This window comes from Poecilia latipinna, unplaced genomic scaffold (assembly GCF_001443285.1).
Source record: "Poecilia latipinna isolate Pla-1442-1.1 unplaced genomic scaffold, P_latipinna-1.0 Scaffold43, whole genome shotgun sequence".
NCBI lineage: Eukaryota > Metazoa > Chordata > Actinopteri > Cyprinodontiformes > Poeciliidae > Poecilia > Poecilia latipinna.
This window is the reverse complement of record NW_015112659.1, coordinates 331,558-346,663: the sequence shown is the minus strand read 5'-3', so window position 1 is coordinate 346,663 and position 15,106 is coordinate 331,558. Positions and strand designations below refer to the sequence as shown.

General features: G+C 39.5%; 1 protein-coding gene and 1 long non-coding RNA gene across 2 annotated transcripts in view; one reads left to right on the top strand and one right to left on the bottom strand.

Annotated features, from left to right (window-relative positions):
- The window catches only part of LOC106957585 (latent-transforming growth factor beta-binding protein 2), a 125,448-nt gene that overhangs the window by 73,674 nt on the left and 36,668 nt on the right, over positions 1-15,106 (top strand). Inside the window, 6 exon segments of the mRNA XM_015048975.1 lie at positions 10,715-10,987; positions 11,778-11,797; positions 12,007-12,043; positions 12,908-12,982; positions 13,822-13,947; positions 14,922-15,050. Of these exon segments, the coding sequence (XP_014904461.1) occupies positions 10,715-10,987; positions 11,778-11,797; positions 12,007-12,043; positions 12,908-12,982; positions 13,822-13,947; positions 14,922-15,050 (660 nt within the window).
- Positions 2,228-2,827, bottom strand: LOC106957615 (uncharacterized). The gene is made up of 2 exons (XR_001426987.1): positions 2,679-2,827; positions 2,228-2,403 (listed from the first exon to the last, which is right to left on the bottom strand). It is a non-coding gene; the product is annotated as an uncharacterized LOC106957615 (long non-coding RNA).

Below are 15,106 nucleotides of genomic sequence, written 5' to 3'. Positions count from 1 at the left end.
TGTTGGTGATTTTAAATACACACATCATGGGATTGAATATTACATTCAGACTTTTTTGGGGGCAAAATGAATGTACGTAGCTGAAAATAGACACCAACATCGGTAGCCTACAAGGTACTTGTTAAGCTTAAGGTTCTGTATTGATATTAGCTAGTCATCTTTTAGCTAACATTACCTGCATCCAACAGCTTTACTCAACTCAGTCGGTTAGTTTGGAGGGAAAACTGTGAAAAGTTCTTTGCGTTTTGCTGCTGTGATTCTAACACAAACCTACGTAGCTCCGCCCAGCAGCAGCAGGTCTCCTTCACAGGTGGAAACATGTTGCGTTTAAAGGCGGCTCGGAAAAACAGGTTACAACATGTTAACAACGGATTAAACAGTTTTAACTGCTGATAAAAGTGACAGAGGACACAAATATGGGAAGTGTGGAAGCCTCTACTGTATCAAATTTACAGAGGAATAACAGAGAGTTGGCCATTCTAAGGTAAAAACCCAGCGCATACAGTGTTCATGTTTTTTTTTGTTTTTTTTCATCAAGACGGCTTCCCGCGCCCCCCCTGCAATGACACAGCGCCCCCCACAGTTTGGGAACCTCTGTTCTAGAGGGTTTGGACAATTTGATGTGAAACTGATTCTGAAAATCATTCAAGGTAACTTCCTATGTGCTAAACAAGTTGCTAGTAGAATATCTGCATACTACAGTTTCAATCAGCAGCAAAACGTCCATCCACGTCAACAGATTAGAGGTAATGATTTGGGGCTGACACCCATTCAGTCTAGGTGCTTGTTATGCAATATGCCTCTTTTTGCTGGATTGATTGAGACAGACAATTAACACTGAAATTTTCTACTTTTGCTTCTACATATTAACATGCTGTTTCCACCAGTCTTGTCACGACACATGTCAATGTACCTCAAACAACTAATCATTAATCATCATCAACTACTCATGCAATTATTTCCTGAAATAAATTTCTAGCTGAAGCATCACTTCATGATGCTTTACCCTTGTAGCATAACCCTAACCCAAACAATTTCTTCAAGAAACAATTAAAAAACATCAAGAAACAGAAAAGATGGTGACACCTAAAACAGGGTGAAGAAATTGCTGAAAATTTTGGAATTGTGTTTCATGTACCGAGGCAGAATGTGAGATGCCTGTATTTTGAAAGATTTAAATGATTGTAGTAAAAGATGACAGTATTTTTCTCTGCAGAAAATTGATAGAATGTGTTTTAAAAACCATTATCACACCCTCAAGGTCAAGCATGGGCCAGAGAAGATTCTAAAAGTGTTGCACATAAATGATCCATTTGATGTTCAACATAAAACCAGGTTCAAATTCAGTACGGTATGACATATAACGCCTTATATGTTTTTCCATTTTATGCAGACCTAGGATTATTGTGCTAGTGGATTCCTTATCAGTTTGAAGTTAACTATTAATGTTCATGTGTTTTTGAGATCAGCTGCTTGGCACGGCAGGGACACCTGAAACCATTTACCTCGAAAGTTTTATTACAATTGACTTGAAGCCCTGAAATATAATGGCATTTATACAGTGTTACTGCAGCATTACTAAAAGTTGACAACGGATCTTTAAAATATGCTTTTGTTAAATAAAGTGAAGTTTTCCTGTGGTAATTTTATTTTACTCAATTGTACATTTTTCTTCAGTTCAGCATTTAATACCATTGTCCCAGAGAAGCTGATAGTGAAGCTCCATGACCTGGGACTTTCATCATCAATGTGTGTTTGGATCAGGGTCCTTCTCAGATGGTGAGAATAGGGGACTGAACATCATCCACCCTGGTTTTGAATACAGGCACACCACATGGCTGTGTACTTTTTCAGGTTCTTTTTGCACTGTTGTTGGCTGTGTAGCCATCGACTCCTGTAAAAGGGTTCTAAAGTTCACAGATGATACCACAGTAGTGGGTCTGATAATAAACAATGATGAGACCCTGTATAGCGATCGCTATACGTCGATCAATCGCGGAAGGTTTTGAGTCGATCTCGGCAGATGACAATCTGAATGCCACCAGGATGCTGAGACCAGCACTTCCTCTTCTGATAGGCTTATCAAAAATATTCACTAAGATCCTAGACGTTTGTAGCTTCATTAAAAAAGAATAATTATTTTTAAAAAAATCAACGAAACGTGTTAAAATTAATAATCTCAGTAATTATTGTTTGAACAAGGTGTTGCGCAATTCAATGCGTTTCGGTCCCATTAACAGAAAAAAAAAGCGACTCAAAGACCGACTGACGAGCAGAGCAGGAGTTTAAATGAGCTACTCAACCACCGCTATGTTCATGAGAGGCTTATTAATAATCGAGGAATAAATATCAAGCCTGGAAACATCGCAATGACTGAATGTTGTGTTTTTAACATAATCTCTGCTCGGCTTGCGGGGCGCAGGCGTTTACCACGGCAACGGGTGTGCTTAAACGACAAAGAGACAGAAAGTAAAAAGGTAGGAGTGGCTTAGAGTTGATCACCTGTTCGGGTTGTTTTACCTTTGTTTATCTTTGCTGCGGCTCATCACACCCGCTGTAGGTCCTGAACATTCAATAAACGACAAACTTGGACTAATGACCTCGTTCGTATGTGAGTATACGTCACAACAAACATCAAATAGGACAAATATATTTCATTAAGTTTTAACAAATTCTACCGCCGATAATTATGTGAAATTAAATTGATTATATCCCGACTTCTGAAGATTTGCCTTTACCTTTTCTGGGCTCTTTGGTTCCTCCTATCAGTCTGTAGTTTCTCATATTGAGGTCATCAAACCAAATTTCAGATCTACCATGACTGACCGACACCTGCTGGCCTCAGGTTTGCAACCAGCTTCTGACTGAGAAACCAGTAACCTGCTCCCAGTGTCAGAATCTCACTGAGGAAGAAACTGCATCAGGTTTTCTGTCACTTTATTATTTCTGCTACAACTGATGCATATTCGCATATAAAATAAGTCAATAGAGTTTAATTTGCAATTTTTATGTCTTTGTGTCATGAGGTAGATTTCAAGCGGCTGGTGAGAGAAAAAGTAGATCTTGCTCTCAAAAAGTTTGGGCACCCCTGCTGTATAGGAAGGAGACCTCTTTTCTGATGAGGAAGACACAACACAGACTCTTCTTCCTCAGGAAACTGAAAAGGTCTGGGGTCTGGAGTCTCTGCTCAGCTGCTCAAAAACTTCTGTAGGGCTGTTATCGACAGCATCCTCTGCCTCAGTATGACTGTGTTGTACGGCAACTGCACAGTCCAGGACAAAAAAGATGTGGTTAGCGCGGTGAAAACTGCCCAATGAATTGTGGGAGTCGGTTACCAAACCTGAACTTAATTTAACCCTTTCATGCATAGAAGTCACTGAACTGGACAGCTATCTAAAAGCCATTTTCTTGGGTTTCTTATGGAATTTTATGTTATAAATGCACACAGACCACTGAAGTGGGCACGCATCATACTATACACTATCAACTACTGGCCATCCACTGCAATTGAAAGAAATTTTTTGTTAAATACGATATGGCAGACAGACAAAAAAGCATGCCGTCCAACCTAGTCCTTCCTTCTACTGTAGAAGACTCTTGCAGGTAAAAAAATATATTGTGACATCAAGTAACTCCTAAAAACTTATACTACTGATGTGTTTTCCAAATAACTGTATTTGAAGAAAATTAAAACTGATCACCTAGAAGAAAAATCCAAGAATCCTCTGCTGTCTGGGAAACGGTAAAAGTACATAAAAGCTACAACCACACAGATAAGGAACAGGTTTTTCTTTCTCAAGGGCTGTGAAATCCATCTGTCCACCTTCCAACCCTTATATAACTTTGTTATTGCAGTTTTCCTTTTCTTGTAAATGTTGTTTTTTTAGTGCACAAATATATGTGCATATTTTCTACATTTATCAAGTTATCCTACTAAGTTGCAATTTTTTTTGAATCAGAATTAGCTGTTTTTAATCATTGTAAACTTGGCCTTTGGTACAGTCTCTTTTCTAGCTTTTCTGTTTTCTGTCTCTTTTCTAGATTGACTGTCTACCTCAGTCAATCTACATCAGGGCCGGCATCCTGCATGTTTTAGTCCTCTGCCTGGTTTAGCACACCTGCATCAAATGATGGCTCATTAGAAGGCCTAAGGAGAACACTGACTTCATGAGGAGAATGTTACAACCACTAGGGAGTGAACTAAAACATGCAGGATGCTGGTCCTCAAGGACCGACTTTGGACACCCCTGATCTACATCTTTCCACTTCCTGCTGATACACCTGAATTTCTCCACTATCAGACAATAAAGGATATTTATTTTGTATTTCTATATTTCTGTGTCTTGTAAAGCTGTGAAATGTTGATATCTTAATGACCTTAAGATGTTTCACTATTTTATCCTACCCATGTTCCAAACAGGGGCTGTTCCTCAGCTTCATGTTACTAAACTGTGCTGTGACCGGGCTTTGCAGCAGCAGCTGCTGATAGATGGCAGAGCTCTGATTATCCAGCAGACACTCACAGGTAAAACTGCCTGCTATTCATAGCAGTGCATTTAAAGAGGATTCACACCCAGACACTCACACAGATGGTGACACTGATGTAACTTGATAGCTTGACAGACCTATAGTATTTTTATGAATGAATGAATTTAATAGGGCTCAATAGTTGATGAGCAACAGCAGCTGGTAATCCTTCAGATGGATTAGTTCTTATCCAGCTCAAGATTGTGTTTTCTCAGTGCAGCAAACTGACTTCAGTCTGGCTGATGCCCTTTCTTGAGATGCTGTCACTGCGAGTATTATCCAGATCCTCACACAACAAAGGAAATTCCTTATTCTGCAGGATGACTCACCTCTTCTATTTGATTTGACATTTGCCATTAAACTGTTTATGAATGAATATTCAGAATTGTTTTTATTTGTCAAGTTTGTGCAAGACTTTGGTTGCACTTTGTTCTCAATTAAGACATTTCTGGTACATATACAGGAAAAGGGGAAAATACTCAAATCATAGTTCATATACCTACAGTTTACATCAAAAGTTAGAAATGAATTAGATCTTATATTTCAGAACTGAATGATGATAAAGTCAAATGAAGGCCTTTTTATTTCAAACATAAATGCTCTCTGTAGCAGCAGCATAGTCTTTGGACTCTAAGTCTGTCACCTTACATTTATTCTGAAAAGATCATGGTTTCATCAAAGACTGCTTGTTGAATGTATGATGACTTGTTTGAGATACTCTTGATAATTTATGGTTCTTTCTATAAGACTAAATTTAGTTTTGGTGTTCTTTAATTCATCTGACAAAAACAACATTTTGTTTCAGCATAAGATAATGAACACTGAAAAAATAAAGACTTCTGTCTTTAATCCAGATTTGTGACTTTTTCTTGTCAGAGTTCAAATATTTTCTTAGAATTCTGACTTTATTCACAGATTTGCAACGTTCTGATTTCTGACATTAACCTCAGAGTGCTGACTTTAATGCAGATGGGCATCTGGGAGCTACCAGTTGTGCAGGAGAAATAACTGTCAGGAGGAACGTCATATTATTTATATGTAATAAAAAAAGGTCCTAATTCATTTTCCCAGAAGTTAAACCTTATTGCTTTCCTTGCACATTTCAGGCAGGTTTTACAAAGCCAGTAAACACTGTTGCTTCCATGAAGCCCCATCGTGAGGGGATGAGCAGTGGGCTATCTGCCATTTTTACCCACTCAAGGGAGAAACCAGCAGTTCAAACAAGCTGACAATAAATTCAGACAATAAATTCCTCATTTATTGTAATGAATGAGACAGCAGCGAAGTGTACTCACCAGCAGCGTGGGCAGCCCGGCCACCACGGCGTACAGCAGGATGGGCGGGACGGCGCTGCTGTCCTCCGGCCCCAGGTACGGCTTGGTGTACGACGTGTCGTAGCAGAAGAAGCCCTGCACGTGCACGGTGAAGGTGTCCGTGTACTCGAAGTAGTAGGCCAGCATGATGGTTCCGGCCATGATCACCAGCTGGAAGTACAGCATGATGCAGATGGACAGCGAAAGACATTTATTTAGAAGCCCCTTTAGTGCGGTTTCCTCCCTCCGCCTCCTCCTCTCCTCCCGGTGCTAGCCGGTGGCAGAGCTGAGAGGCGCTGACCCGCTCATAACGGCTCGGCTGCTCGCGAGGAGCCGCGTTATTCCCGCTTCCTCTGCTCACAGCTCCTGGTGCTCTTCAGCACAGAGTGTGTGAGACGGAGGGAGGGAGGAGACACAGAGAGAGAGATTGAGAGATGAAGAAAGAGAGAGGGAGAGAGAGACGTGGACAATCTCATGTATGAGTGAGGGAGGAGGAGTTCACTTCGGACATAAAAGCGGACATATTGATAGACAGAGACACAATCGGAGATGTCACATGAATCTGGATCACACAGAGCGTCCTGTCAAATCCTCCGCTGCAGAATAAAGCATCAGTCCAGAGAAGTCTCCAGGTTGTACGGGGCCCTGAGCAGCGCGGGACTTAGGGGCCACTTCCCGTTCAGTCCATCTTTCACTACTATGTCCCAATGCAATACGGATAACACATTTTATGTTGAATTAAGTGGCGGCGTTAGGGGGTGCTATAGCTCCCCCTGTAAAAGTCATAGCACCTCCATAGCACCCCCAGAAAATATTAGATTTATTTATTTTTTCATATGATTTAACGTTACTTATATGTAGTTGTTGCGGCATTTTCATCAAAAGACACAAAATAAAAATTAATTATTATATACTGAGTTAAAAAGAAAAAAAACATCCCACAAGAGGATTTGAACTTTGAGTATTATCACTTTCCAGGAAACAAATGACATGATGCCGGCTCCGCCCCAATGCAGACGTGGCGCAATCCTCCCTCAATCATTCCAGGGTACGTCCCTTATCTAGACTTAGATGATACTGACAGTGTTTATCATAGCAAACTACCATATGTTAGTCAGCACAAAGGTAACCGGTAGTAAGCATACTTTATTTTTTATCATAATAGTGATAGTCAAATCAAGCCCTGTAGCAGTTAATTAGGCAATTAAATAAACAAGTTAAAAAAAAACCAAATATGACAATATAACCCTTTGCACGTGATGTCACTGTCTCCACCACGATGGATGTCCTAACCTATGCTCTTCTTTATAAAGCCTGTCAAAATACGTACACGTGGTAGCCTAATGTCGCTTTTATTTAGTTGATTTTGCAGTAAAATGCTCACAAGGTGCTGCGCGGTTGGCTGCATAAACAGACAAGGGTCAAAACCAAGCTTGTCATTTTTATTTTAATGAGGAAAGATCCTGCGATGGATAGCAGCCATCAATCATGATGACTGGCAGCTCTTGGTGTAACCACGGATTTACAGCAAACACTTTACACAAGTTAAGAAGATTAACGTTCATGTACTTTATAAGTTAGTATGATTAGAAAGATATCAAATATCGCATTATGTTGAAGGTAGCGTCTAACCATCAGTAACCATGGAAACAGTGCCACGCCATCATGTAGCCTAGCATGTATGGAAAAAAAATGATTAGCGTTTTCTGTACGTTTCTGTACGTTTTAAGGCTGCTCCGGGTTAAGGTCACTTTATGTCACTATGTCATAAACGCTGTTTATGACATAGTGACATAAATCATGTGCTGTGAATTCAGGCAAAGTCGATAATTTGACCAACACGAGGGAGGAGGTACGGGTCGGTTTCTAAGCTAGCTGTTTCAGGCTTCTGTAAATACCCCCGTCTATGAGCCCAACCAGGTGCGTTACGTTCACAAATAAATTAGCTTGATTCCAGCAAGTAGAAACCATGAATAAACTGACAAAAACAACTTGGAAAAACAACTTCAGCCGCTCAGTTCAATACTCCCGATTCTCACTTCTGATGTACATCATGGCACTTCGAATGATTAAGTGACGTAGTTGCAAAGGGTCAATACTTGGGTATCGCCTTTGTCATAAATGCTTTTTTAACCTAAACAATGTAATATTATCTGGAAGTAATCTGGCTAATGGATAATGGCTCAAGGCTTCGTGCTGATGTCTAAGTGTCAAATAAATGCAAATCAGTCTGAAAAATAACAATACTAATGTGTTTGTGTTAATAACTATAGGGAAAAAAAATCTGTCATAGCATCCTCAGTAAAATGCCTAGCTCCCCCCTTAGCACCTGCAGAAAAAAATTTCTGGAGCCGTCACTGGTTTAATTCAACACAGTTATTGTGGTAAATAATTTTAAGCTATTAGCACAGTCAATGTATTGAATTGAACATGAAATGTATCATAATTTTAGATGCTTTGCGACATGATGTTGGTTGTTGAAGTGTGGACCCAAATGCAGAGGCAGAGGCAGCTGCTGAGTTGAATGATTTAATGAAATGATACTGAACACTTACAAAAACAGAATATCTAAGGTAGCAGCAAAACATGAAGCCAACATCCAGCCAGGAGACACGCGGAAGGAACAGAGACGCAGAGTGAGCTGAGGTGAGTCAACGTAAGGATCTGACGAGAAGTAGGACAGAATGAGAGGCTTAAATACCAGGAATAATATAAGGAATAACTAGATAAAACAGAAACCCCCAAAAAACAAAATCTCAACCCAAAACCGAGAATCCTGACTCTTTGCACCAGCTTAATCTGATGCAGACAATCTCACCTACAATTAACAATAGATTTGTAGATTTAGTAAATCAATCAATCAAATTTTATTTGTATAGCACATTTCAGCAGCAAGACATTTCAAAGTGCTTTACGTCGTAACAAACAAAAAAACACAAAGTCATGCAACACAGAATCAACAATCAAAACATAACATTAAGTCAAGTGCCATCATTAAATTCTTAATTGATTACATTTCAAATACAACTCTAAACGTGTGGGTTTTTAGTCGAGATTTAAAGGAAGTCAATATTTCAGTTGTTTTACAGTTTTTTGGAAGTTTGTTCCAGATTTGTGGTGCATAGAAGCTGAATGCTGTTCTCCTCGGTTGGTTCTGGTTCTGGGGATGCAGAGCAGAACCAGAACCTGAGGGTTCTGGAAAGTTGATACAACAGCAGATCTTGAATGTATTGTGGTGCTAAGCAGTTCAGAGTCCATTACTATTCCCAAGTTTTGGGCCTGATCGCTAGGTTTTAGCTGCAATAACTGAAGCTGTGCATTGACTCTAGATCGCTCCTCTTTAGATCCAAAAATAATGACTTCAGGTAGTAATAGTTAGTAATAGTGTGCTTATTACTAGCTGGTAGTAGTAATAAGCACACCGATAGGTAGTGCTTATTACTACTTATTACAGCAGGAAGCTATAATCATTTTTAGAGAGGGTCTCAAGTATTTACGGATTTTAGCTATTCACAGGTGGCTGCAACCACCATGAATACCAGGACTCAATTATCTCCCAATCTCCTGAGACCATTGTTTTTTTGAAGAAATGTTTTTGAAGGCAAGAGGGTGCGTAACATGATGGGAATCCCAGCAGTTATTAAATGTGTCAAAGTGTATGTTTGTTTTGTGCAGTCAGAATATTTTCATGAGTATGAATTATTGTGAAACCTGTGAAAAATGACAAATGTTCTTGCACAGAGTCTGGAAAATTAAATTATGTTTCAACCATTTTTTTAACTGCCCTACAAACAACAGAGCCATAAAACCCTGCATGGTTCATATGCTGACACCATTGTAGGGATCAGAAAAAAAGATAGTCACTGTACAATCACTGTGCCATTATCTGTGGCATTTTGAGTTGTAGACTAATACTAATTTCATGGACCAGTCCAGGATATTATTTTGCGGAATTACTGTATTTTCCGCACAATAAGGCACACCTAAAAACCTTCAATTTCCTCAAAAGCCGACAGTGCACCTTATAATCCGGTGCACCTTATACATGGACCAATATTGAGCCACAAGAGGTCTAGCAGCTGCTAGACTTCATTTTCACCCGTAGAAGAAGAAGCGCACGGTGCATGCTGGGATAGTTGTCAGAAGGCAGGTTTGTAATCTATTAATAAAGTTTGACTGACCTATCTACCCTCTCCTTGGGCTGCCACCTTATCGTGGTGAAGGGGTTTGAGTGTCCCAATGATCCTAGGAGCTATGCTGTCTGGGGCTTTATGCCCATGGTAGGGTCACCCAAGGCAGACAGGTCCTAGGTGAGGAACCAGACAAAGCGCAGCCTGAAGACCCCTTATGAAGGAAAATAACTTTGGATCTGGCATTCCATCGCCCGGACACGGGTCACCGGGGCCCCACTCTGGAGCCAGGTCTGGAGGTGGGGCACGATGGCGAGCGCCTGGTGGCTGGGCTTTTACCCACGAAGCCCGGCCGGGCTCAGCCCGAAGAGGAGACATGGGTCCGCCTTCCAATGGGCTCACCACCTGTAGGAGGGGCCAAAGGGGTTGGGTGCATTGTGTTATNATGTAAAGCACTTTGAATTGTTGCTGAAAATGTGCTATATAAATAAAATTACCTTACCTTACCTTGTACAAAAATATGAAGAACGTTTGCGCAACACTGCAGTATAATACAATTTCATCACATGGGAAGGCCATAAAGTATACACATAAATGAGTGAAAAAGTATTACCGTCTCTGTTTGGTGAAAGGCTCTTTAATGTGACTGTCAGCCAGTCTCTGAGTTTTATTAGTACTAGCTGTTACTGCGGAGATGATGGTTTTTATCGCTTTTTGTTTGTGCTTTTGCTTCCTGTCCTGCAGACCACTTCAAGGAGATCTGCCCAGCTGGTCATGGATACACGTACTCACGCTCAGATGTGCAGATTTCTCTCAGGCAGCTGGAAGATGATGAGCTGCAGAGCACAGGAGTGACTCTGGAGGAGCAGGAGCCCGAGTTCCCATCCTCCCAGCCTTCACGACACAACAACTACCCTCAAATACTCCAGTACCCCGAGACACCACGAGTACCTCAGTACACTTTGACTTCACAATATCCCTCAGAATCAGGACAAGAAACGGCTAAACTGCAAGACGGTAACTATTTGCTTTTTTTTTTTATGATTGGCCAAAGATCAACACAATGTTTTGATTTTTCCCATGTTCATTCTTTTTATACAACCCAGAACATTTTTCGAAGTTGTTTTCATTCTTCCCCATCCATTAAGATGAAAACCTTATGGGCTGCACAGCACCTCACAAATATTATGGAACAAATATTGGAGTTTTAGTGAATATATCTTCTTGGCTGAATACTAGAGACTTAGTTTTATTGGCAGCATCAAGATTTTTTTATTTATTTCAGCACACAGCTCTATAAATATTCATGTATTTGTCTTCTTTATCAAGGATCTTCCCGTCACGAACTGTGTTTGCGTTTCTTTAACATCTACTGTCTGAAGTATTGCTTAAATCAGACTGTGTTTTATGGCTTGGAACAGAAAATATGCAGTCACTGATAACCCCTGAACCTTTTCACTTCATAACCATAAACTCCATTGTATTTTATTGGAGTTTTATGAGCCAGACCAACAAAAGTAAATGTGAAGTGGAAGGAAAATGTTACATAGTTTCAGAATGTTTCAAATACTTAACTGTTATGCAATGCTGCTGTTTTGGTCCGTCACATATGAACCAAACAAAAACAGTAAAGTTTACAGTTGTAACAAGACAAAATGAAAATATTTACATTTATGCCTGCTTTTACTAGATATTTTGTATGTTGTTCACATGTTTTAAACAGCAATTACACATTCAGGAATGTTCCTGTTTAGTCAAGATTTGAGGCTGATAAACCTGTTTTTCTTTCTTTCTCTATTTTTTGCAGATCTGGAAATTCTGATGCCGGTAATTTTTTTCTCTCTTCCAACCCTCTAGCACATAGTTTTGAAATGCTTTTCTGAGGACAATATGCATATGCTGTGTAAGCTTGTTATGATTATGTAACATATTCGGACCACATTTTGGTAGCTACAGACACACCAACTTAGCAGAGACAGGCATGAATTTGAACACACACACTTGTCTTCAACTTTTAATATTTGTTTGTTCTCTAGCCGCCTGTTGTGACGGAATCGCCACCAAATTATCCAGGTATTTTTATTTTTTTCCCCCCTTTTTCGTTTTAATCACTCCAACATAATGGTGAAACCAAACCAAGCTGTTGTTTCAGGCCTCTCCTGGTTTGATTTAGTATTTGAGTCAGGTGCAGACATGTTATGTGCTTGGTATAAATTTCCCGTGCTCAGCGGTGGCAGACGCAGTCTTTGCCTCCACGCCAGTGAAAACATTGACATTAGTCTGGAGTTTGCCTAAATAGAAGGCGTCATCTTGATTCATTTTAGTTTATTGTTTTTATACATTAAAAATAATAAGTAACTTTTTTTACCTTCAAGAAATAAGTAGCAACCTGATATTGTAAGAGACAGAAAGTAACACTTTATAATAAAGGTACATATCATAGCATTGATATGTACCTTATGTGGTGGTCGTATGTTTGGTATATAACTTAACAGCATCTTATCTTTTCTTTGTTTTGATATGACTTGTTGATGATTAAGCAGAATGTCTACTTTCAGACAGGAAGCTGCATTAGACAATACAGTCCTTTCTGTAAAAATATAAATTTTGTAAAATGTGAAAATATTTCCTCTAATTTCTAGTGTGATTTTATAACGTAGCTTCATAATTGTTTTTTTTAAGAATCATTATTATGTTGATAAAACATGGATGACGTAAGGTCACAGATATCTTGTAATGGTGGATGCAAAAAAAGACAACATGTCAGCCTAATTTGACATATTATCAGTAATTTCTCCTTCAGCATAGCTATTACTTTATTAATTTATGTTGCGACGCAAGACTGATCTTGTAGATATTTTCTACATTTATCATACAATGGTATCCAGTTATAGTTATGTTGTACAACCTTATGACTCTCCTCATTATTTTTTGTAGAGAGCTCTCCAGACTCCCCTGATTTCAACATGAGGCCAGATTTAAAGGAAACAAGCCCTGGAGTTTCCGTCACTGGTAAGACATGAAGTAAAAAAAAAAAAATAAATACTGAAAGCAGTAAAAAAATTTAAAAAAAGCTCTGTCTTACAACAGTACATACATCTTAAATCTAAATATGCTGATGGGAGGAGGGCTGCAGTGCTACCATTTAAAAAAAGAGCCCAATTCTTCATTTTTTATGTTTTATGTCAACAGCTGGCAGACAGCGGGACATCTCATAAGGCATTTTTGTAAGCTTACCCAAAGTAAAGCCGGAGAGAGCTTTATTTGACCCGTATTTCAGAGCCAAGTTGGCTTTGAGCTGATGTGCTTCGCAGAGGGTAGGGGAGCAAGAAACCAAGAGAGATTGTGCCTCTTGGAAGGGTCTGTCATCACGAGCAGACAGAGGCCAAATTTATTAAAAGTGGAGGAAGAGACAAGGAAGCGGGAAAAAGTTTGTTTTGCGAAAGAAAAATTGTGATCGACAGACCGATTACAGGAGTAAGAAGAATTACAGATGTCATGCAGAGATAGTGCTTTTTCTCCTCTGCCAGGAGTCAAGTCATGTCTTGGTTTTATCTTGCTCGTTTTGGATGAAAAGAATGAAGCCAACGTCAGGCTCGGTCGTGCATGTTTCTTTGCTCTTAACTCTTTGTTAAAGCTTCACACCACCTGTTAGAACCCTACACCGTTGTAAAACCACTCCTCTCATCCAAGACTCCACCTATAAACTAGCAAAATAGTTACCTGCAGAGCACAGCGTCTGTTCCTGAATGCGCTTTTTAATTTTTTACAGCCCCACTAATGTCGGGTCTGAAATGTTCTCGTCTGTTTTCTGGGTAACGACCATGTACATCTTTTGTTTTTTTTCATAGGCATTAACAAGTGTGCTACTTCACCAAATGTATGTGGGCATGGAAAATGTGTTCCTGTGCAGAATGGATACACTTGCGACTGTGATCCAGGGTTCAAGCTCAGTGTATTGCAGAACAGCTGCATTGGTGAGTAACAAAGAGAGCGGTATGGCTACATCGCTATAGATCTGAATATTTGGATATGTTACTCAGTTATTACAGATTCACAACACAAAATGGTATCCAGTCATAGTCAATAAATTAGTTCTGATGAAGCTTGTTGCTCAGATTAAAATCACCTTTTGAAAATAACAATCTTTAAGCAGGTATTAAAAATGCTTTTCATAAAAGCCACAGTCCCCCAATACGCAGTTTTCTTTTCAATTCTTTCAAAGCAGCAGTTATGTGTGTTGCTTGCTCACATTTGTTCTAGCATTCCTTTTCCTTCCTCCCAACTTTCTTGAATACAGCACTCTGTGAAAAACCAGCTTTTTAAGGAATGATTTTTGTTGGTGCGCCAATAACTTTTGACTGGACAACTGTGAAATCAGCATGATTGTGTTTCCAATAATAAAAAAGCCTTTTAGAAAATTTTTATTACTCCTCTGTAATAATCTAATTTTCTGAGAAAGTGGATTTTAAGTTTCATTTCCCCAAATCATAAAAATTTGCAGAAATAAAAACTTAAGATGCATAACTTTTTCTGTCAAAATCTAAATGATACCTGAGCTTAACTTTTTGAATTGAATTACTGAAATAAAGTAACATTTCCATTCAACTATAAATGGCGCTGGGTAGGATTTAAAAGGCTTGATTTTTACCAGCATAAAGCCTTGTTGGCTTTGTCTGCCGAAATTACAATGAGAGTAAATCCTACAAAACAGTCATGATTTGTAGAAGCCTTGAGGATGCAAGCAAGCCAAAGATGAAAGGAATTTGTTTGTTTATGTTGACGCGTTTCATGATGCCTGTCAACAGCCAAATGAGATATTGGTCATTTTTCTGACAAAGGGGTTGGCTGCAGCCCTGGATTCATTGTTGAAGCGCTCCAGTTACAGGGCGCAATGTGTTCACTGCCTTCCACTGCAGTCTAATGACCCCTTCACTTTTTGACTTCGTAGACGTGAACGAGTGTGAAATGGACCCATGTGAGGGTAAGGGCCACTGCATAAACAGCTATGGCTCCTACACATGTCAGTGCCACAGCGGCTACAGCCAGGTGATCACCCAGAACAGGAAATTCTGTCAAGGTGAGACACAGTCCAGTCTACAGTCTTAAATAAGGCTTCCAGTCATCATACCGAAG